General features: G+C 40.7%; 2 protein-coding genes across 2 annotated transcripts in view; both read left to right on the top strand.

The window, feature by feature from the left end:
* LOC134659883 (protein slit-like) overlaps positions 1 to 3,803 on the top strand; it is an 87,297-nt gene extending 83,494 nt beyond the window's left edge. The window contains exons 6-8 of the mRNA XM_063515591.1: positions 2,065 to 2,226; positions 2,795 to 2,865; positions 3,655 to 3,803. Coding sequence (XP_063371661.1) covers positions 2,065 to 2,226; positions 2,795 to 2,865; positions 3,655 to 3,803 — 382 coding nt within the window. The remainder of the gene's footprint in view (positions 1 to 2,064; positions 2,227 to 2,794; positions 2,866 to 3,654) is intronic.
* A 56-nt stretch (positions 3,804 to 3,859) lies between these two features.
* Positions 3,860 to 23,120, top strand: part of LOC134659882 (protein slit) — a 50,016-nt gene continuing 30,755 nt past the window's right edge. Inside the window, exons 1-18 of the mRNA XM_063515590.1 lie at positions 3,860 to 3,871; positions 4,269 to 4,339; positions 6,013 to 6,156; positions 6,801 to 6,872; positions 7,128 to 7,199; positions 7,698 to 7,769; positions 8,747 to 8,913; positions 9,991 to 10,142; positions 10,588 to 10,646; positions 11,459 to 11,550; positions 12,421 to 12,547; positions 13,451 to 13,522; positions 14,420 to 14,580; positions 16,233 to 16,362; positions 16,811 to 16,988; positions 19,695 to 19,804; positions 20,651 to 20,820; positions 21,637 to 21,850. Coding sequence (XP_063371660.1) covers positions 3,860 to 3,871; positions 4,269 to 4,339; positions 6,013 to 6,156; positions 6,801 to 6,872; positions 7,128 to 7,199; positions 7,698 to 7,769; positions 8,747 to 8,913; positions 9,991 to 10,142; positions 10,588 to 10,646; positions 11,459 to 11,550; positions 12,421 to 12,547; positions 13,451 to 13,522; positions 14,420 to 14,580; positions 16,233 to 16,362; positions 16,811 to 16,988; positions 19,695 to 19,804; positions 20,651 to 20,820; positions 21,637 to 21,850 — 2,075 coding nt within the window. The remainder of the gene's footprint in view (positions 3,872 to 4,268; positions 4,340 to 6,012; positions 6,157 to 6,800; positions 6,873 to 7,127; positions 7,200 to 7,697; positions 7,770 to 8,746; positions 8,914 to 9,990; positions 10,143 to 10,587; positions 10,647 to 11,458; positions 11,551 to 12,420; positions 12,548 to 13,450; positions 13,523 to 14,419; positions 14,581 to 16,232; positions 16,363 to 16,810; positions 16,989 to 19,694; positions 19,805 to 20,650; positions 20,821 to 21,636; positions 21,851 to 23,120) is intronic.

Raw genomic sequence — 23,120 nt, 5'->3', positions numbered from 1 at the left:
TTTGTGTTAAGACACTTTAGTTTTTTCTTATTCAGTCTTGGAGGATATAATCAAACGGAGACGCCATGTCTGTAATTTTCTGTACAAAACCGTCTGCCGATATTTGCGGGGGAGGGGAACGTCAAATGTATGCGTAACGTAAAAATAGCCATGTCAGATAAACGTCAGTCCATACATTGTGTATGACCGTTGGCCGCCTATTTTCGACAGACGGGAAAGCCTGTTAATGGCTACTCCGTTTAGTTGTATCCTCCAAGTATTCAGTAGATAACAAGTGACCCGCCCCGGCTTTACACGGGTTAACAAATTATACATAAACCTTCCTCTTGAATCACTTCTATTTAAAAAAACGCATCAAAATCCGTTGCGTAGTTTTAAAGATCTAAGCATACATAGGGACAGACAGACAGCGGGAAGCGACTTTGTTTTATACTATAGTGATGATAAACTTAGTTTATTGTGAAATTATTCATCGCAAGTGTCTTTTAAATGCCATTAGTGTCTATTTACGTCACCGGAACCATATTAAAGATAATCTTAATCTTAAATAGCCCCAGCAGCCGTCTAAGTGTAAGGCCTGAGTGGACGCTCGAAGCGGAGCGTTCAGCGGGGCGTGCAGCGTGGCTTCGGGCTCACGCGTGACGTGAGCAGCGTGCACTAAGGCCGCTCCTATACGCTTGCATTTGTTTAACATGCACGCCGCACGCCCCGCCCCGCTGCACGCCCAACTCGAGCGTCCACTCAGGCCTTACACTAAGGGAGATGATCATCCTGACTTGCAGAAACGTGGATAATGTCCACACCGTGACTGAGCACTTGCAACTTTGCTGATCCTTCATAGATTATATGAAAGGTCCGACTTGGAATTTATTTATTGAACTTTACATGAAAAAATGTGTCCCAAAATTTTGTATGAAATTTTTTTTTTCCAAAGTGCGTTACGTTCATACAAATAAAAAAAAATCATACATAAATGTGACGATCTGGAAAGGAATTTTTTGGACACATTTTTTAATGTATGAGGCGTGAATGTACAAATGATTCTGAGTAAAATGAGCCCAAGAAGTCAATATTTTGAAGACATGAATGAAATGTACACTTTTTTTGGAAAACGCTCATATATTTTACGAGTTTGCGACACTGCATGCGTGTTAAAATAATTCCATGGGTATTTTCCTCTACTTAAAATAAATTATTTCACACCGTGCACGAAATAAAACACCATATAATTCTTAGAAAATCATAGACAGAAGTTATTTTAAAACACTATTTCGATTTAATAAATCAGATAGAAATATAATAAGTAGGCGAGTTGACCGTGACGCCACTACACACGTTTTCTTATAAATTCCATATTGGCAAATCGTTTTGACAGTTCTTTAAAAGAAGCTGATTTGACTAGTAGGAAAGTACCCAATTTCCGGTTAAGAGATGCAACGATGCAATCTATCTATCAAACGCCGCAATGTAACGTAAATCGCATGCGATTACCTGTGATGTGAATGGAGCCCTTAGGCACAGGGCGGACACGCCATACATCAAAAATGATTTGCGTTTATATGTGTGCGCGGCACGTCTGTACACGCGTCATTGAGTTTCTGACGGAATCCTGACATGCTCTCAGTAGAGCGACTTACGCACACATTCATGTCGTGGCCTGTCGCGGGCGAGGTAATCCGAGTCGGGGCGGGGCGGTGCGTGTCCGTTCTGTATGATAATACTATTACTTATTCTGTGCCTTAGGGTCGGTTGCATCAAACTTTTTTTCACACATCTGTGGCAAACCAGCATACGAGCTGCCTGATGGCAAGCAGTCACCGTAGCCTTTGGACTGTTTGTCATCGTTAAAGAATTCGCTAAATTTTATTGTATGGAAAGATTCATAGTAAACCGCCGCGGCGCGCCGGGTGACGTTGATCAGTCTGTCAAGTGCGAATGGTGCAACTCGCACTAAGTAAAACTTTAAGCCACCTCCACACTCGTGCGCGAATCGCGGCGCGAAGCCGCGACTCACGCACATAGTCTGAAGGGGGCTTTAATTAATTGTTTTATTTCCGTTTCCAGAACCCTAAACAACAACAACTTGACGTACCTCTCGCTGGAGCCGGCGGCTGTCGCGCGACTACACACGCTGCGACTGACCGACAATCCGGTCGTGTGCGATTGTCGCGTGGCACGGCTGGCTAGCGCTGTGAAGAGTACCGGCATTTTGGGAGTTGGAGCAAGGTACGTTTAAATTATTTAAAAATCTTTATCTCAAACCAGTAGCGATGTATACTCTGTTAGGGTCTGGCCGAATACAGAAAAGTCGTGAAATATAAGGAAACTAATTAATACATTCTATGACTCTTCTATTTACGCAAAGACTAGTTTTAGTTATTAAACAACAATCGCGCGACAACACACGCTGCGACTGACCGACAATCCGGTCGTGTTCGTGTGCGGTCGCGTCACACAGTTGACTAGCTCCGTCAAGAGTACCTATCGGCATTTTGGGCGTCGGACCAAGGTACGATTATTTATTTAAATGTTGTTGGACTAAAAAGCGTACAAGAGACGGATGAATAAAACTTTTGGGCAAACTGAAACTTGTACATCGTCAAGTAATGTGGCCACAGTCGCGTACGATTGTCACGTTGCGAACAAATTAGCTTAGAGTTATTATATTATCTTTATTACTTGGTCCGGGACGGGATACAAAGTTGATGTGTCAATTAGGGGGAAAATAGAGCCCATAAATTTTACCAATTTGCCTAAAGTGAATGTCACGTGTAAATCGGAACGTTTCTTGCAGATGTCAAGCCCCAGCCACATTAAGGGGAGCTCTTCTGACTGATCTGGAGGCGCACGAGTTGATATGTAGCGGTAAGTTTGTATTATTTCATGGGTTATTTTATTTTATTACCTTTATTTAGGATTACCAACAGATAATACATCTTACATGCTTTTAAATCTATATAACAATCATGACTGATGCTTATCTAATTATAGGTAACCACAACTTATATAAGTGTCTTGTACCTGTGAACAATAGTGAACATGCAGTAAACTTAAACTTATGGTTACGTATACCTATATGAATTAGTACCTGTACATTACATTAATTAATGCTAGCATGCATGTGTAACCTAAATACAGGATATTTTTTTTTACTTTTAGCCAAATTTTGCAAGTTGCATACATCGGTTTTAGTACCAAAAAGACTATTAGCATCTAGCATCGAGTAGCGGAACTATCAGTACTGCTACTTGACAATAGATGTAACACCGACCGGAAAGTCTTATGCTGTTGAGATAAGACTTTCCGGTCGGTGCTACATCTATTGTCAAGTAGCAGTACTGATAGTTCCGCTACTTGATGCTAGATGTAGACACTGAAATTAATAGTCTGAACTGATGTATGGAGTGAGCACTCTTGTTATACTATATTTCTCTATGATATAGGTCACACTCAGCAACTTATACTATAGGTAAGGGTATTAAGTAAGTACACCCTATATAACTGCCGACAAATGGTAAAATACTGTAACTCAAGTTTTCTTATTTTCGATACCTCCTTCAATAACAGGCGTAGAGAAATATCAGTTCTCAAAGTGTATAAAAATAGGCAATTTCAATGATTATCAAACTTTTATTCGTATTTTACTCTAAACAGGACCCACAACTGCAATGCCCGGCGAGTGCTCCGCGGAGCCCCGCTGTCCCCCACCCTGTCGCTGCACACCCGAGGGTACAGTCGACTGCAGAGAGAAACTTCTGTCGGAACTGCCTTCCACCATCCCACATAGAGCTACAGAGATGTAAGTATTGTTGCCCATAGGGCCACTTTTGACTCGCGTATCAACGGTGTTCGCAGGCGAATGGTTTGCCGAGTCACACTGTCCCCCACCTTGCTGATGCACACCCGAGGGTACAGTTGACTGCAGAGAGAAACTTCTTTCGGAGTTACCTTCTACTATCCCTCATAGAGCTACTGAAATGTAAGCATTGTTGCCCATAGGGCCACGTTTGACTCGCGTAACAACAGTGTTTGCAGGCGAATGGTTTGCCGAGTCTAGCTGCCCGCCTTCTTGTCGCTGCACACCCAAGGGTTCAGTTGACTGCAGAGAGAAACTTCTTTCGGAGTTACCTTCTACTATCCCGCATAGAGCTACAGAAATGTAAATATTGTTGCCTATAGGGCCACTTTTGACTCGCGTAGCAACAGTGTTCGCAGGCGAATGGTTTGCCGAGTCACACTGTCCCCCACCTTGCTGATGCACACTCGAGGGTACAGTTGACTGCAGAGAGAAACTTCAGTCGGAACTGCCTTCCACCATCCCACATAGAGCTACTGAAATGTAAGTACTGTTTCCTTATAGGGCCGCTTTTGACGCGCGTAACAACAGCGCTTTCAGGTGAATGGTTTGACGAGTCTAGCTGCCCGCCTTCTTGTCGCTGCACACCCAAGGGTACAGTTGACTGCAGAGAGAAATTTCTGTCTGAACTGCCTTCTCTTATCCCGCATAGAGCTACAGAGATGTAAGCATTGTTGCCTATAGGGCCACTTTTGACTCGCGTAGCAACAGTGTTCGCAGGCGAATGGTTTGCCGAGTCACACTGTCCCCCACCTTGCTGATGCACACTCGAGGGTACAGTTGACTGCAGAGAGAAACTTCTGTCGGAACTGCCTTCTACCATCCCACTACAGAGATGTAAGTATTGTTGCCTGTAGGGCCACTTTTGACTCGCGTAGCAACAGTGTTCGCAGGCGAATGGTTTACCGAGTCTCACTGTCCCCCACCTTGCTGATGCACATTCGAGGGTACAGTTGACTGCAGAGAGAAACTTCTTTCGGAGTTACCTTCTACTATCCCTCATAGAGCTACTGAAATGTAAGTATTGTTGCCTATAGGGCCACTTTTGACTCGCGTAGCAACAATGTTCGCAGGTGAATGGTTTGCCGAGTCACACTGTCCCCCACCTTGCTGATGCAGACCCGAGGGTACAGTTGACTGCAGAGTGAAACTTCTTTCGGAGTTACCTTCTACTATCCCGCATAGAGCTACAGAGATGTAAGTATTGTTGCCTATAGGGCCACTTTTGACTCGCGTAGCAACAGTGTCCGCAGGTGAATGGTTTGCCGAGTCACACTGTCCCCCACCTTGCTGATGCACACTCGAGGGTACAGTTGACTGCAGAGAGAAACTTCTGTCGGAACTGCCTTCCACCATCCCACTACAGATATGTAAGTATTGTTGCCTATAGGGCCACTTTTGACTCGCGTAGCAACAGTGTCGCAGGTGAATGGTTTGCCGAGTCACACTGTCCCCCACCTTGCTGATGCACACTCGAGGGTACAGTTGACTGCAGAGAGAAACTTATTTCGGAGTTACCTTCTACTATCCCGCATAGAGCTACAGAAATGTAAATATTGTTGCCTATAGGGCCACTTTTGACTCGCGTAGCAACAGTATTCGCAGGTGAATGGTTTGCCGAGTCTCGCTCAACAACAGTAATCACAGTGTATGGTTTCGAATGCTTCGCCTTGCCCCGTGTAACCCCTCTACTTGAGCGCAAGAAATCTGATGCAGCTTAAGATGCTGCCAGCTATATTCTCCACAGAGTTGGGCACTTTGATTGAAGAGAAAATCCTTCAAACATGGCCGTGTTCTTGGCATTGGCACAGAATAGTTAACAGTTTAAGATAAGTGCAATATTTCTATCCTCCTGAGACTAAATGTACATTACAATGTACATAATTCGTGCAATCTAATTTGAACCTTTCATGAACCAAATATAGTAGCATTTCTTTCGTTTCATTGCTTTTTAAAACAAACGAAATTCGTTCTAATTTACATAGAAAATAAGGTTCATATTAAAAACTTTAAAACTTTATATGGTGGGTCTTACGAGACTATAAAATATATGGTCACTCAATTCACGTGTATTGGCGCAGTCGGTAGGATCAACACATTATCTGACTATAGAGAATAGAAATGAAAAAAGAACTAACTCGTCTCTCTCTTTCCAGTCGCCTAGAACAGAACGAGATAACGGAGGTCGGCGCCGGCGCGTTTTCGGCAGTGAAGCGAATCGCGCGCATCGACCTGAGCAACAACAAGATCACGAAGTTAGCTGCGGATGCGTTCACCGGACTAGCGCATCTAACTTCATTGTAAGTTTATTCTTCGTTTTTTTGGCCTATTTTTTTTTTTCAAAGAATATTTTATTTATGCAACAACAGATAAAATTACAATCTAAAACTAAAGTTAAAAATAAACTAAGTACTTATCATAAAATTATTTATAATAAGATAAAACTGCAGAATCTAGACACTAAAACAAAGAGACATGAAGTGATTATATTGGTTCTTAACTTCTTAACAAAAATCCGCATCCTCGCACATCTCTGGTGGAAACGCAGCGTAATCCAGACTTACGTTACTTGACTTCTTGAACAGTATTCCTCATTCAATGTATGTACCAATAAACTACCTATTCGAGAGTAGACTATTTAGAGTAGAATAATTGTACATATTATAGTTCGTTTTTTTTGCATTAGAAAAAGACTACGCGATCTTGCCGTGTCTTTTAATTGAAAAACGGTTTTTAAAAATCAGGAGCTATTACATATGAAAGCAAAAGAACGTAAATAATCGCATATGATTCATAATTGTTACATATACGTATTTACCGTGACTTATTTCTCAAAATTGTTTTCAATAAAAAGACACGTTAAGATTGTTTACCTTTTCTCTCATGCTAAAAAATACGAACTATGACAGGGTATTTTATTTAAATAGACCTTGTTATATTTCAGGGTTTTATATGGCAATAAAATCAAAGAGTTGCCTACAGGGATTTTCCACGGCCTGTCCTCATTACAGTTGCTGTAAGTAAACTCTAATATAATAATATTTCATATTTATTTAATTCGTATGTGCACGGATACATTACACTATAATAATACTGTGTTACCTATTAGACTTGGCTCACGAGATAACCGCCACGTGGGATGTCCATTCGGCGATAATTGTCCCGATAGTCGTTTCAGCGAACGATCGGAAAATAAATAAATGGAATATTTACACTGTTAGTCATTTTTTAGAACTTTTCTTAAATAAGTAGGTATGTATTTTGTTTACAGATTATTGAATTCGAACGAAATAACCTGCGTACGAAAAGACACCTTCCGAGATCTGCAGAACTTGAAATTATTGTAAGTTTTTGTTTATGTTTGTTAATTTAACGTACATTCAGCAGAAGTGGTTAAGTAGCTGATGTGTGTAAGGCCTGAGTGGACGCTCGAGTTGTGCGTGCAGCGGGGCGGGGCGTGCGGCGTGCATGTTAAACAAATGCAAGCGTATAGGAGCGGCCTTAGTGCACGCTGCTCACGTCACGCGTGAGCCCACAGCCACGCTGCACGCCCCGCCGAACGCTCCGCTCCGAGCATCCACTCAGGCCTTACACTAAATCTTGCACACTTATTCTCTTAACAATAAAGCAGTCAGATAATGTTGAACATCTCGATAGATAATGTATTTACTTGTGCTGGTCCAAGGTATGGAAATGGATTAATATATTTAGACACGCCATTTTAAATTTATAGCAGCAGAGGTGACAACAAAATTGTATGACATACAACATATCTACACCTTAATGTTTTATTGTATATTGTATATGTCAATATGAGTTACTGGTATTTTTTTAATTTCAGATCTCTTTACGATAATAACATCAGGTCTCTTCCCAACGGCACTTTCGCCGCGTTAACCGGCATACAGACTTTGTAAGTAAATCATATTTACTAAGTATACTTATAATATAACTAGCGAGTCGCCCCGTCTTCGCACGGGTTAAAAAAATATACATAAACCTTCCTCTTGAATCACTCTATCTATTAAAAAAACCGTATCTAAATCCGTTGCGTAGTTTTAAAGATCTAAGCTTACATGTATAGGGACAGACAGCGGGAAGCGACTTTGTTTTATACTATGTAGTGATTATGTAGGAGTACTTAAAACAAGTATTTATACAACAGGTGTGCAAGGTGTGGAAAGTTTACAAAATGTTCTTCACAAGAAAAAAGTTCCCATTTTGGAAATGGAAAGTTTAATTCCCTCTTTCCAAAATGTGAGAATATTTTTCGGATTTCATTACAGTCTTCTCTGGGCTGTGTTCTATTTAATTCAAGAATGCTATGCCCCGTAGTCTTTTGGCACAGACATTAGCTGAGCCACCTTCCCTTTCAATTAGTTTGTAAGCATTATTGTGTACTTTTATTATGTACCTATGTTCAAACTCTTTGAATAAACGTCTTTTATTATTATTATTTATTATTTGTATCTCCTTTTTTTATTATTATTCTCTTTATTTATTTTTGGTCTTAAGTTAGGTTATTTTATAATATGGATATAAAAATAAAATACAAAAACACTTACAAAAACAATACAAAATACTTATAAACATATTATAAAAAAACCTAACCTAGGGTGCCGCCAGCAGCGGGGCAAGGCCCAAGCTGCCGGTGGTCAGGGCTGCAGAGAGAGGAACCGGCGGACTATCCGCGTCGTGTCCAAGATCACCGCCTTCTGCATCTGACCCTTGATCCAACCACCTAGCGAGAGTCTCTCAAGATGTTGGTCGAGACTCTTATTATTATTATTATTAACTGCAAAATCCTACAGGATACAACACCGATAAGAGCAAGAATACCCAACTAGAACTGATGATTATGTTTAATTGAATCTCAACTCTATTCCACAGGCACTTAGGTCGCAATCCGTTCGCCTGCGACTGCTCCTTACGCTGGCTGGCCGCCTACCTCCGCAAAAACCCCAACCTTGAGACTTCTGGAGCCAAGTGCGACTCCCCGAAGAGAATGGCTCGCAAACGAATAGATGCACTCAGGGAGGACAACTTTAAATGCAAACGTGAGTTGACAAAGCTTATTTGAGCCTTATAATGTAGGCATTTAGGTCGCAATCCGTGTGCATGTGAAGGCTCCTTATTGTAGATAGGTAGGTATATTCGTACCATTGCAAGAACCCAAGCCTTGAGACTTCTGGAGCCAAGTGCGACTCCCCGAAGAGAATGGCTCGCAAGCGAATAGACACTCAGGGAGGACAACTTTAAATGCAAACGTGAGTTGACAAAGCTTATTTGAGCTTTATAATGTAGGCGTTTAGGTCGAGATCCGTTCGCAAACGCTTTAAAACCTATTATTGCTTTGGGCAGACTTACCTAACTATTTATCTTTTATTTTGAAGATATTTAATTTAATTAATTGAAGGGATGTTTACAAAAACAACATAACTGACTACACTGGTTGACACCTGAAACGATTAACAATGTTCTTAAAAAAGTGTCAACCGCTCTAAGCAGTTATGTTGTTTTTGTAAACATCTCTTCAATTGTACTAGCTGCAACTTAAATTATAACATTGACATAATATAATATTGACAGAAATAGGTAACTGGACGTGTTTATGATTTACCTACCTACAACATTAAAATGACGTATTCGTAATAAACACACAAATAAATGCCCTTACCGGGATTCGAACCCGGGACCTCCAGCTTAGTAATAGGCTGGGTCACTAAAGACTAGGCTAGGAGGCCGTTAAAATTTGTAATCTTAAGGGTATTTTTATTACATGTCAATTAGCTCTGTTCTGTGGATATTGTATTTTTATTAATTATTTTAATGCAGGTATGTTTAGCATGTAGGCACTAACTCCTAAATATAAGTACTTGTAATACTAACAATTTTATGGAACTATGCCATAGTCTAATAAAACATGGTCTTCTCTTCCCAGAGTGACACAAGCCTACGTCACAATAACATTGCCACTTTTTATAGCGCTATCGCATATTATCATATAGCGCTGTCGCATGATGACGTAGGCTTGTGTCAGTCACGTGGTCGGAAGAGAGTACCAGGCGGAGTATATTATTATACCATGGAACTATGCCATCTGAAATAAATATATTGGATTGAATTATTTTCAGCCGGCGAAGAGTCAGCCAACGCGTGCGCCGACGCCGCGGCGTGCCCGGCGGCGTGCTCGTGCGAGTACGCCGTGCGCGCCGTCAGCGTCGCGTGCGCACGCCAGGGACTTGTGGAGGTGCCGAGGGATCTGCCGCTCAACACTGACGCTTTGTAAGTATCGACTCATTAATCTAGAGCAGCGGTCGGCAACCCGCGGCCCGTGAACCTGTCACTTGCGGTCCGCGAGCCTCCCTGGCTATTTTTTTATGTAATATTGACAAATGTTCTGATCTAGACTTTGGCGTATGCTGAAGACCTTTGACGTCTGGTGGCCGCCCGGTAGGTCGGCCCAGATACTCGTACCGCTGGGGAGACAGTGTGGAAGCGGATCAGCGTCAGCTTCAAGCCGATAAATGGCAGGAAACGGCGCAGGATCGGGAAAAGTGGTGTGCTGTCGTTTTGGAGGCCAAGATCCTCTTTGGGTCGCTGAGCCATAATAGTTACTTTTATTAGTTAGTTGAAGACCGCTAGTACTTGCAGAACATGCTAAGTATTAAGTCATGATCGTCGAGCGATCTGCCACTTGACACTGATTCTCTGTAAGTATCACAATACAGCTCTACAGTAAGACGTGTGTGGTGTCAGCGTGGCGTGCGCACGCCAGGGACTTGTGGAGGTGCCGAGGGACCTGCCACTTAACACGGATGCCTTATGAGTAGCCTCTAATAGGCTAGATGACAAATTTTCATTTATGGTATCAATCAATCAGGTTTGTTTTTATCCAATACATGCATTAAACCAATACAAAAGTCAGAAATGATAGTCAAAGTCCGACAGTCGTACACTACACTCGCGAAACGCCCCTAGCAAATCGCTATGTGAACGTGACGTCAATGTCACTGAGATCGCATCTTGAAGTATGAACAAAACAAGAAAATTGCGTTTTTGTCGGTGAAATATTGCGTTTATGTATATGGTTGCCATACAATCTTTTTTTGGATAAAATGTGAGGAATCGAATGGTATCCTTACTTATTTCGTTTATGAAAGTTAAAAAAAAACTTAAATTTTGAAATTTTCAGGTGCTGTATTTTTGTATTATTTCCATTTTTTTTTTAATATCCACAATATTGTGATATATTGCTCATTTGCTATCTATTTTACTAGATTTTTCTATAAAATTCAACATGTGTCATCATCCCTATTAGTCTAGAGTTTGTCGATTGGGGCTGTGCACAAATCACGCGAGGTGTTTTCGGCTACATTTGAAGACCAGCCCTGGAAGGCACCAGCAACATGCTGAGTTGAGGCAATTTCGTGGCACTTTAATCTTATTTTGTGTTTTATTTTATACTATGTATTGTCTCGTTTATTTGAGCTTAAGAATAAATTATATTCTATTCTATTCTATCACCTAATAGTTAAATAGCGTACCAACATTTATTTATCTGCTACTCACACTGTGCAACATTTTTTATAAAACTTCCAGGTTGATGCCAGACAACAGTCTAGGACAGATCAAGTCGGACGGACTATTTGGTCGGCTTCCAGACCTGATCAAACTGGACTTCAGGAACAACGGTAAGTCTATTACGTCTGTTATTACGCTAAATGCGTCTGGTGACCAGAGGGCTGGCAGCTACTTCGGCCAGAGACTAAGTCTGGCCATCCAACGAGGTAACGCTGCCAGTCTTCTTTGCACCATAACACATGACAGCGACCTGCGGGCGCAGTATGGTTCCATTTTTATCGCCTGTCACTATGCCCGTCACTTTCGCACTTGCATACTTGTTAGAACGTGAGAGGCATGGTGACAAGCGATAACAATGCAACCGTGCTACCGCCGCTGGGGAGCATTTTTTATTTATAAGATTATTTTAAGTTTTACTATACCTACATGTAGTTTAGTTTTATTGTTTAGTTTGGCTTTTTATGTCTCAATAATAAAGGAAAATAAATATTTATGCTAGAAAAACTTAGTTACCTATTTGTTGAAATTTCTTCCACAAGTACCATGACATCAGTTTTTTGAAATACGTTTACAAGAAGTCCATTTGCTCTGTCACTCGAATATTGTAAATCAAAAATCAACAGAGCATTGCATGTATTAGGTATATACCAGGGTTGGAATAAGAATTACCAGCCTTGTTTTACTAAACGTCCTCGCTTCCCAGCCTGCCATCGATTTACACTCGACCCGCAATTTTTTTTTTTTATTATAAATGGGCTTACTCATGGCCACAGACTAGCCGAGGCGAAGACGTGGCCTACGATGGAGCGAGCCTGCCCAGAAGGTGCCTGTTCACCCTTGATTTGAAGGTTGCCGGGTTATATGTGCTCGGATATATAGACGCCGGCAAGGAATTCCATTCCTTGGCAGTTCGCATAAGAAAAGCGGAAGCAAAGCGCTATTCCCACTAATTCCCACCTAATATACAATTTCTTGTTTAGGTATAACAGTGATTGAAGACAACGCGTTCGACGGCGCTGCCAACATTCAAGAGTTGCTGCTGGACGGTAATCTCCTGCAGACGGTCACCGACAAGATGTTCTTTGGACTGCACAGTTTGGGCACTCTGTAAGTATTCGTGTAAGGCCTGAGTGGACGCTCGAGTTGGGCGTGCAGCGGGGCGGGGCGTGCGGCGTGCATGTTAAACAAATGCGCACGTATAGGAGCGGCCTTAGTGCACGCTGCTCACGTCACGCGTGAGCCCACAGCCACGCTGCACGCCCCGCCGAGCGAGCGTCCACTCAGGCCTTACACTTAGTCACAAAATACCTATGGGTACAGATTACTACAGATAGAGGGAGTGTATCTAAGAGCCACCCCACACTATCGTCTCCCGAACGTCGGCGTTTAATCAACTCTATGGCTGTTGCTCAAGGTAACGTTCACGCAACTGCGCAGCGACGTCTTTTTCCATAACGCCGATTAGACGCCGACGCTCAAAAGTGTGGGTGGCCTTAAAGATTGCATTGGACTTATGAAAACTGCCAATCAAAAAACGGCCCAGTAAAGTTCACATTTATGACACAGCGTGCCATGTGCAGCATGCGTTTTCGCACGTCGCCAATAGGTAGAATAGCCATTTATTGTCATTACTTCCAACTAAACTAACTATAGATGGTCAAGCAGATCTTGTCATTAGAAAAAGGCGGCAAATTTGAAAAATGTAGGCCCGAAGGGATATCGTCCCATATAAAATTTGAATTTCGCGCCTTTTTCTACAGACAAGATATGCTTGACCATCTATAACTTCGTTGATTAGTTAGTTTACGTGATCGGTATCCCTGTCGTCACTAAAAATGTATATGTCACCGTAAAATTGTAAACACTCAGCACTCAGTTTATAATCTCGCTACTCGCTAGTTAAATTATAAATTGACGGTATAAACTAACCTAACCTAGATTGTACCTTAAGTAACGGGTTCACAATCTTACGGTGTCATATATAGTAAGTAATATCGTTTTCTTTTACAGATCTCTTACTGATAACAAGATTAGATGCATCACTCCAGCTGCCTTCGATCACCTGACTATGCTATCCACACTGTAAGTCAATTTCATTTGCTACTTTGTATAACATAAGCTTATCAGACGCATACCTACTTCACAGGTAAGCATAATTGGGTACTTTCCTCTACTTAAAATAAATTATTTCACACCGTGCACGAAATAAAGCACCAGATAATTATTAGAAAAATATAGATAGCAGTTATTTTTAAATACTATTTCTATTTAATAAATTGGATTGAAATATAAAAAGTAGGTGAGATAACTGTGACGTCACTACACACGTTTTCATATAAATTCCATATTAGAAAATCGTTGTGACAGTTCTAAAAAAGAAGCTGATTTGACTAGTAGGAAAGTAGCCAATTATGAAGATCCTTTCAGACTTGGAAAATATTTGCTTCATAACATTTTTTACTGGTGGAGTTGTAATTTTTTATCATTATTACCATTGTCAGCGATGAAATGGATACTAGATTGAAACTAGGCAATTTCTAAAGGCGCTCAAGCTCAAAATAGATCTAATTGTTTACAATCTTTATCTAGTGTAAAACCTTCAGATTTGAGAAAGGTGTCATGTCAAATTATACCCTAAAAATAATGAAAAGTAATGGTGATATCTGGAGCATTTGATTGATTACTAGGGTGGATCAACTATATCTTGTTGTTATTCTGTCCGGTCAGCCAAGAGACAATAGTAGCATAGTTTGTTAGAAGACATTGTACACCACCTTCTGACACGCTTGGTAGACGACCCTCAATGGAAAGGGTTTATAAGTATTAAGTATCACAAAAAAGCGTGTTTGGTAGATTTAAATGCCTAAAAATCAGGTTTTAAAGAGTGATCCAGGAGAACGTAACCATGGCAACGAGTGACAAGAAAAAGTTGATTCACCCACTATGTGTGTATATTTATAATGTGGTTTTTTATCACAGAAACCTAGAAAGCAATCCCCTGGAATGCAACTGCCATACTGCCTGGTTGGCGGGCTGGCTGCGCGTGCGCCGGCTCGCCCCGGGGGCCACATGCGCGTCGCCGCCGCAGTTACGACAAGCGCAGTTACACGCCCTCGACCAGGCGGATTTCAAGTGCGAACGTGAGTACACAGTATAACTTAACCCCTTGTACTACAGTAGAACCTCGATAATTAGTTCGCGGTTCGGATAATCGAAATGTGAGTTTTGGGTTTTGGGACGAGTTAAAAACAAAAACAACACTTTTTACATACCTAAATACAGTACATGATATATACACCGTGTTTTTTTTTATTTCCGTTTATTTCAAGGGTGCATTCCTGAGCTTAAATCAAGTAACTTTCTCAAAGACACCGATATTCTAATTAACTCCATTTCGGAGATAATCAATAATTTATTTTTTTCCTTTATGGCCTCTACAAGCGTGTACACTTGCCTTTGGGCCGGTTTACATATTGATTAGTGTTTAGAATGAGTTCATACATTTCTACTAAATTTAAGTACAATCTCGGTCGATCGATGTTCGAAATGACATTGATATGTCACAGATTTCAATTGTTTGGTTGAGTTAAATGTAAAACCCGTGTTACAACAACACTATTTGCTACTTTTAATTCGTTTTTAAACTTAATTTTTTTTTTGTAAAAAAGCAAAAAAAAAATTTTTTTTTGGTAAATTAACTATGCCGTTTAGTTTTCTTAAACGTACTTAACCATACCCCGAAGTTAACGGAATTCAATAAAAACACGGTGTATAATCGACCAAAGATCTCCCCCGCGAAGTACGCGAAGCACGGCCGTCGTGTACGCTGCTCGCACTGTTGGTGCTTGAGAAAGGATACCTTAGAGGCTCTCTGAACGGATCCCTTTGTTTGACATTAATGATTGAAAGTCATAATGCATTGATTGTACGTATGGATTCTATGGTCCGAAATAAATGTTTTTTTTTTATTGTCAGATTATCATTAGTCATAATTCTGAAACCGTTACTTTCCTAAGGTTATCCCATGGATAGGTTAATTAGGTTCAGGTTAGGTTTGTTTTATAGCAATCCTGAAAAGTTACGCGTTTCTGAGAAAAACCAAATTATGACTAACGAAAATGCGGACAAACAATACATTATGACTTACAACTTTATGGGAAACAATAGAGACCCCACTGCTAAACATGTCGTGCGAGTGAGTAAAAAAAAATACGTGAGTCTAAACCGTAAAATTATTTTAAAGATATTAAATAGGGGCTCTCAAGCCCCTAACGGCTAAAACACGCTCTCATTCTGTATCACTACATAGTATAAAACAAAGTCGCTTCCCGCTGTCTGTCCCTATGTATATATTAGACCTTTAAAACTACGCAACGGATTTTGATGCCGTTTTAATAGATAGAGTGATTCAAGAGGGAGGTTTATGTATAATTTGTTAACCCGTGCCATAGAGAAAAAAAATACATAGAGTGCTCACTCCATACATCAGTTCAGACTATTAATTTCAGTGTCTACATCTAGCATCGAGTAGCGGAACTATGAGTACTGCTACTTGACAATAGATGTAGCACCGACCGGAAAGTCTTATCTCAATAGCATAAGACTTTCCGGTCGGTGCTACATCTATTGTCAAGTAGCAGTACTGATAGTTCCGCTACTCGATGCTAGATGCTAATAGTCTTTTTGGTACTAAAACTGATGTATGGAGTGAGCACTCTATGTATTTTTTTCTCTATGCCCGTGCGAAGCCGGGGCGGGTCGCTAGTTACCTATAACATTATGTTTGTTTCAGCGGAAGACAAAGGTTGTTTAGCAGCAGATTACTGCCCCGTTCAGTGCTCGTGCACCGGCACGGTGGTGCGATGCTCACGCGCACAACTGTCGGCTCTACCCAACAATATACCAAGGCAGACCACTGAATTGTAAGTCTCAACGATACAGGGCTATAACCGCGAAAATCGAAGTTCGGAAATTGCGGCCATTTTTCTCTGCCACTCTAATTACGTGCTTAGCCGACTTATAACAAAACAATCTTTTCAAAAGTCGACTTAATTACTTAAACAAGAAGGTTCACATCAACAGCTCTTACCGGTAGTCAGCAGTAACAATCAACCTCTTTCTATCCTCCTAAGGCCCAAGGTCCTACCTATAGTATCTATTCAGTTCGATGTAATTTAAACCATGTTCAATTGGAACAGAGTCGCTTTTGCTTTGTTTAATTCAATTTTCAAACAACGCAAAATCAACTCTATTTCCTAGTTTAGGTTCAAATTTCAGTTGTCAAATTTTGTTAGTTTCGTTTGTATGGCTGAGCCCTAGGAGGCTATTTGTACATACATATAACGTTTAATTTTATGTTTTAAATTGCAGATACCTAGAATCCAACGATATAACCAGCATCTCACCGGAACAGATCCAGCATCTAACGCAACTCACTCGCCTGGACGTGTCCAACAACAAGATTGGCGTGCTCGCGAATAACACCTTCCAGGGACTCACGAAACTGTCCACGCTTATCGTCAGTTATAACAAGCTGCGGTGTGTTCAGGTGAGCGTATCTACAGTGTGTGTTTAGTTAGTAAATACAACGATATGTGGCTTTCCATTAGAGATGGGTCCTTATTCTTTATTTGCACAAGGATCTAAAGGACCTTTTCTGATGGAAAAGCACATATAACCAGCATCTCAGCGGATCAGATCCACTATGTAACGCAACTCACGCGGCTGGATCTGTCCAACAACAAGATTGGCGTGCTCGCGAATAACACCTTCCAGGGACTCACGAAACTGTCCACGCTCATCGTCAGTTATAACAAGCTGCGGTGTGTTCAGGTGAGCGTATCTACAGTGTGTGTTTAGTTAGTAAATACAACGATATGTGGCTTTCCATTAGAGATGGGTCCTTATTCTTTATTTGCACAAGGATCTAAAGGACCTTTCCTGATGGAAAATCACATATAACCAGCATCTCACCGGAACAGATCCAGCATCTAACGCAACTCACTCGCCTGGACGTGTCCAACAACAAGATTGGCGTGCTCGCGAACAACACCTTCCAGGGACTCACGAAACTGTCCACGCTTATCGTCAGTTACAACACAACAAGCTGCGGTGTATCCACAGTGTGCTTAGTAAATCCAAAGATATGTGGATTTCCATTGAGAAGAGTCTTTATTCTGGGTCTAAAGGACCTTTACTGATGGAAAGCCACATATGACCAGCATCTCAGCGAACCAGATCCAGTATCTAACGTGGCTGGATCTGTCCGACAACAAGATTGGCGTGCTCGCGAATAACACCTTCCAGGGACTCACGAAACTGTCCACGCTTATCGTCAGTTATAACAAGCTGCGGTGTGTTCAAGTAAGTGTATCTACAGTGTGCTTAGTAAATCCAACGATATGTGGCTCTCCATAGAGAAGGGTCCTTACACTTCAGTTGGACCTTTCCATCAGAAAAGGGCTCTTAATAAAACAATAAATAAAATAAATATTTAATCCAACTAATAATGTAATCTAAGATAGCACCCGCGTGCACCAGACCGCGAAATGCACCCGCCCACGAAACGCGGACGCCCTAAAAATCTAGCAAAGTACTTTTTATAGTATTTTATACAATCGTGATATAATGGAGAGCTTTTCAGTCGAGTACCGTGTTTGCCTTAAGTAAAGGTACGAGATTTAAAAGCTTGATTATATCACTATTGTATACAATACTTTTTCTACGAGTCAACAAAAAAAATACTTAAAACTAGTAGAATAATCATATATGTAGGTAAAAAAACCAAAAGTATACAGCTAAGATGCGCGAGCAGTCGCGATACCTTCATACTCGTACGCGCGCCCCGCGCCCCGCGCCCCCGGCCGGTTGGTCAACGACACCTTCTCGTAACTCATGAGGCCCTGGTACTTGCTCCGCGCTTTCGATTGGTCAATTTCATTATAGTCGACTAAACTGTATCGAAATGAATATTATAGTTGACTAAACTGTATCGAAATGAATATTATAGTTGCCTAAACTGTATTGAAATTAAAATTATAGTTGAGTTGGGATCCCATAGTGAAAAAAGTATGCGATTTCACTTTGGTATACGAAGTCTTAATTCAAGCATTGCAGTCGACGAGTAGAAAAACTTCTTTTCTCAAAAATGGACGGCAAAGTCGACGTTGCCGGTTAAAAAATAGGTCGCGAAGTGCGTAGTTTATGGTCATTCAAAAAATTAAAAAGTTAAAAACATTGCAATCTCGATTTCGGGACTGCAATGTTGCATACAAATTCCATTATTTAACGAGTTCCAAACTTTTTAAAACTTTTTTCTACTCCAGCACTTAAATGTGTCAATTAAATGACTGACAGTGATATCTAAAGCAATGTCATTTGAATGCTTTGTCTATAGGCTCATAAGATGACTGCTAGCAGTCATCTTATGAGTATAATACAACTGCTTTATTTTTTTTAAAGATACAAGTTCCGATCATCTTGATTGAAAGAGGTATGTTTTCATTTACAATAATAACTCTTTTTTTTTTTTAAATAATAACTCTTTTTTTTTTAAATAATAACTCAATTTTTTTTAAATAATAACTCTTTTTTTTAATAATCTCTTTTTTTTTTGTTTTTTTTTTTTTTTTTTTTTTTTTTTTTTTTTTTTTTTTTTTTTTTTTTGCTGCAGCTGTCATAGAAAAAGTAATGTATGCAACAGCTCATAATTGGTTCTTAAAATTCTCGGGTCTTTTTTTACAAAACTCGACTACGTCTCGTTTTGTAACTTCGACCCTTGAATTTTAAGAACCCTTATTATATCACTGTTGCATAAACTACTATAAATGGCCATATCAAATGAAGGCATAGGTCTATTAAACAGCCAAACTCAGCACTTATTATTATAATATTTATAATGTTGGTACAGCGACTATTTAGGTGTCTCAAATACGTTGGCGTATTTTCAGCAGAAAAATACACGTCTTTTTTTTTTAAAGGCGGTAAGCAAATCTTTTTAATGGTTTTACTTTATTCTGTGAAAATTAGAACGTTGCTTCTGTAAAATATTTCTATTTCTTGCACCATTTTTGAGAAAAGCACTATATATGACTCGGCTGGAAGGCTACTTGCTGGCTTCGGATTCAATTAAACGGACTCCCAAGGTCGTCCGTTTAAAACGAATCCTCAGCCTGCAAGTAGCTACTTCCGAACCTCGACAATAATGTACTATTATATTTTTGGACCACTGACTATAATTCATCATAATTTTTAGCGCGACGCCCTCAAAGGTCTGACACAGCTCCGCGTCCTGTCTCTCCACGGGAACAACATCTCGATGCTTGCTGATGGCGTGTTCAGAGATTTGGAGTCTATTTCACACGTGTAAGAATGCTTTTTCTTTTAAAAACTACGCGAGTAATCATATATTTCAACTTTGCCTAGATTTTAGATTGACATGTATTCAATAAGAAACATAATCTACTATAGCCTCGCGCCGCCCAATGTACATTAGGATGTACACTCAGTTTCGATGGAATGTCAACCTTAATTAATAACAAAGAAGGTAGCATTTCATTTGCCTCGTAAAATTTTCGAACAAATGAAATTCAACCCAATTGAAAATACAACAAGATTCAAACTTCCTTGGCTATAATTTTGTATAGTGGGCGGCACGAGGTTAAAATCTACTCTATTGTTTATAGAGAAACTTAACAACTGATCTGTACCTATTATAATTATTTCGTTGCGTTACGTTACATATTTTAACATATAGCTGGTCAACCAAATCTTGTCAGTAAAAAAAGGCGCGAAATTCAAATTTTCTATGGGACGTTATCCCTTCGCGCCTACATTTTTCAAATTTGCCGCCTTTTTCTACTGTCAAGATCTGGTTGACCAAGTATACCTACACTATCTTTGGTTCCAACTAGCGACACTAGATGGCGTTGATTGTAGGCTACGTTTTTTAACATTAAAGCATGAGATTGCTCATAATATGTATTTAAGTTTTATTTTAATTGGTTTATATAAATTAACCAAACAAGGCCTTCTGCAAATTTAACAATATAGTTCGCTGATTTCGACATTGATGACGCTAGAGCCCGTCTTATCTCACTTTCGAAATAAATAAACTCTTGTTTACCTCCCAAGTTGTTCTCTTTTCAAAATAAAGGTACCTTCATATTTTGTTTTAACATTATTTGTCTTAACCATTTTTTTTTCTACCAGGGCCCTTGGCTCCAACCCCCTCTACTGCGACTGCTCGACCCGCTGGCTCTCCGAATGGGCCAAGAACGCGGGCGAATACGTCGAGCCCGGCATAGCTCGCTGCGCCGACCCGCCCGCCATGAGAGACAAGCTCATACTGAGCACGCAATCTTCAGCGTTCATTTGCAAAGGTACGTGAGATTGGTTGAGTTGTTGCTTCAATTAGCCGGTAGATGGAGATGATTTTAATTCTTGCCATACTGAATACAATCTTCAGCGTTCATTTACAAAAGTACGTTGTATTAGAGGTGGGTTTCTACATAATTATGCTTATAATAGAAATACTGTGCGCCGACCTTCCAGCTATGAGACATGCGCATTTTTAATTTTTAATAGTGTGAACTTTAACTTTGCGAGAGACTTTGTTTTTAATGTAGCTGACTTGTATCTACCTAAACTTACATCGTCGTATTGCATGGTAGTACGTCTCTCTCAAACTTGCAACGAATATATCGATATATTGAATTTTTTATGCCACTCTAACTGCAGGGTGTGTAAAATATATATACTAATACGTATGAGTTAATTGTTATGTTAAAAAATAAATAAGATTTATTTAAATATGTGAATTGTGATATTCTGTATGTATGTATTTTTTTCTCTATGGTTTTGGTACCAAAAAGACTTTTAATTTCAGTGTCTACATCTAGCGAGTAGCGGTAGCTATCGAGTATCGGAACTATCAGTACTGCTACTTGACAATAGATGTAGCACCGACCGGAAAGTCTTATGCTCAACAACATAACTTTCCGGTCGGTGCTACATCTATTGTCAAGTAGCAGTACTGATAGTTCCGCTACTCGATGCTAGATGCTAATAGTCTTTTTGGCATCTTTTAGGTATCAAAACCGATGTATGGAGTGAGCACTCTTGTCTTACTATATATCTCTATGCCAAAACTGATGTATAGAGTGAGCAATCTATGTATTTTTTTCTCTATGTTCCAGGCAAGCCGCCATCCGACATCGTGTCAAAATGCGACCGCTGCTACAACAACCCGTGCCGCAACGGTGGCGCCTGCTCCGCCACCGCGTCCGGCGGCTTCAAATGCCTGTGCGCGAGGGGCTTCCACGGCGCGACGTGCGACGCGCAGATAGATGCGTGCTACGGCGAACCGTGCGCGAACGGAGTGTGTCAACTGCTTGAGGAGGGTCGATTCCAGTGAGTAGCCTATTTGAGTAGCTTATTTTAAAACTTGTGACTATTTACCAGCTAGATGGCGCTGTACTCAACTTTGCAACTGTACTCAACGATGCGCAGGGGGGCTACCGCGAAAACCGAAATTCGCAAATTGCGGGATCTTTCTCGTTTACTCTTATTAAGACGTAATTAGAGTAACAGCTGTGCGCAGAATACGTGCTACGGCGAGCCATGCGCGTATGGAGTTTGTCAACTGCTTGAGGAGGGTCGATTCCAGTGAGTAGCCTATTTGAGTAGCTTATTTTAAAACTTGACTATTTACCAGCTAGATGGCGCTGTACTCAACTTTGCAACTGTACTCAACGATGCGCAGGGGGGCTACCGCGAAAACCGAAATTCGCAAATTGCGGGATCTTTCTCGTTTACTCTTATTAAGACGTAATTAGAGTGACAGCTGTGCGCAGAATACGTGCTACGGCGAACCGTGCGCGAACGGAGTGTGTCAACTGCTTGAGGAGGATCGATTCCAGTGAGTAGCCTATTTGAGTAGCTTATTTTAAAACTTGACTATTTACCAGCTAGATGGCGCTGTTCTCAACTTTGCAACTGTACTCAACGATGCGCAGAATACGTGCTACGGCGAACCGTGTGCGAATGAAGTTTGTCAATTGCTTGAGGAGGGGCGGTTTCAGTAAGTAGCTTATTTGAGTAGCTTATTTTAAAACTTGTGACTATTTACCAGCTAGATGGCGCTGTACTCAACTTTGCAACTGTACTCAACGATGCGCAGAATACGTGCTACGGCGAACTGTGCGCGAATGGAGTTTGTCAATTGCTTGAGTAGGGTCGATTCCAGTGAGTAGCTTATTTTAAAACTTGTGACTATTTACCAGCTAGATGGCGCTGTACTCAACTTTGCAACTGTACTCAACGATGCGCAGAATACGTGCTACGGCGAGCCATGCGCGTATGGAGTTTGTCAATTGCTTGAGTAGGGTCGATTCCAGTATTTTAAAATTTGTGACTTTATCAGCTAGATGGCGTTGTACTCAACTTTGTGTAGCATCTGGCTCATAATTGTTGACCTATAGACCAAACGGTACGTTTCTTATAAGTCAGTAGACTTCCATTCAAATGTTCATGCGCAAGGTTTCTACTTCGTGACGTGTGATGCGCAGATAGATGGCGTTGCCTTGAATAAAGGCCATTCCAGTGATAATATGAGAATTGTTGTAAAATTTGTATTTTTGCAAGCTAATGACAAACTTGTAGTGTCTCTATTACTCGGGAT

Source organism: Cydia amplana, chromosome 25 (genome assembly GCF_948474715.1).
Source record: "Cydia amplana chromosome 25, ilCydAmpl1.1, whole genome shotgun sequence".
NCBI lineage: Eukaryota > Metazoa > Arthropoda > Insecta > Lepidoptera > Tortricidae > Cydia > Cydia amplana.
This window is presented reverse-complemented; position numbering and strand designations above follow the sequence as displayed.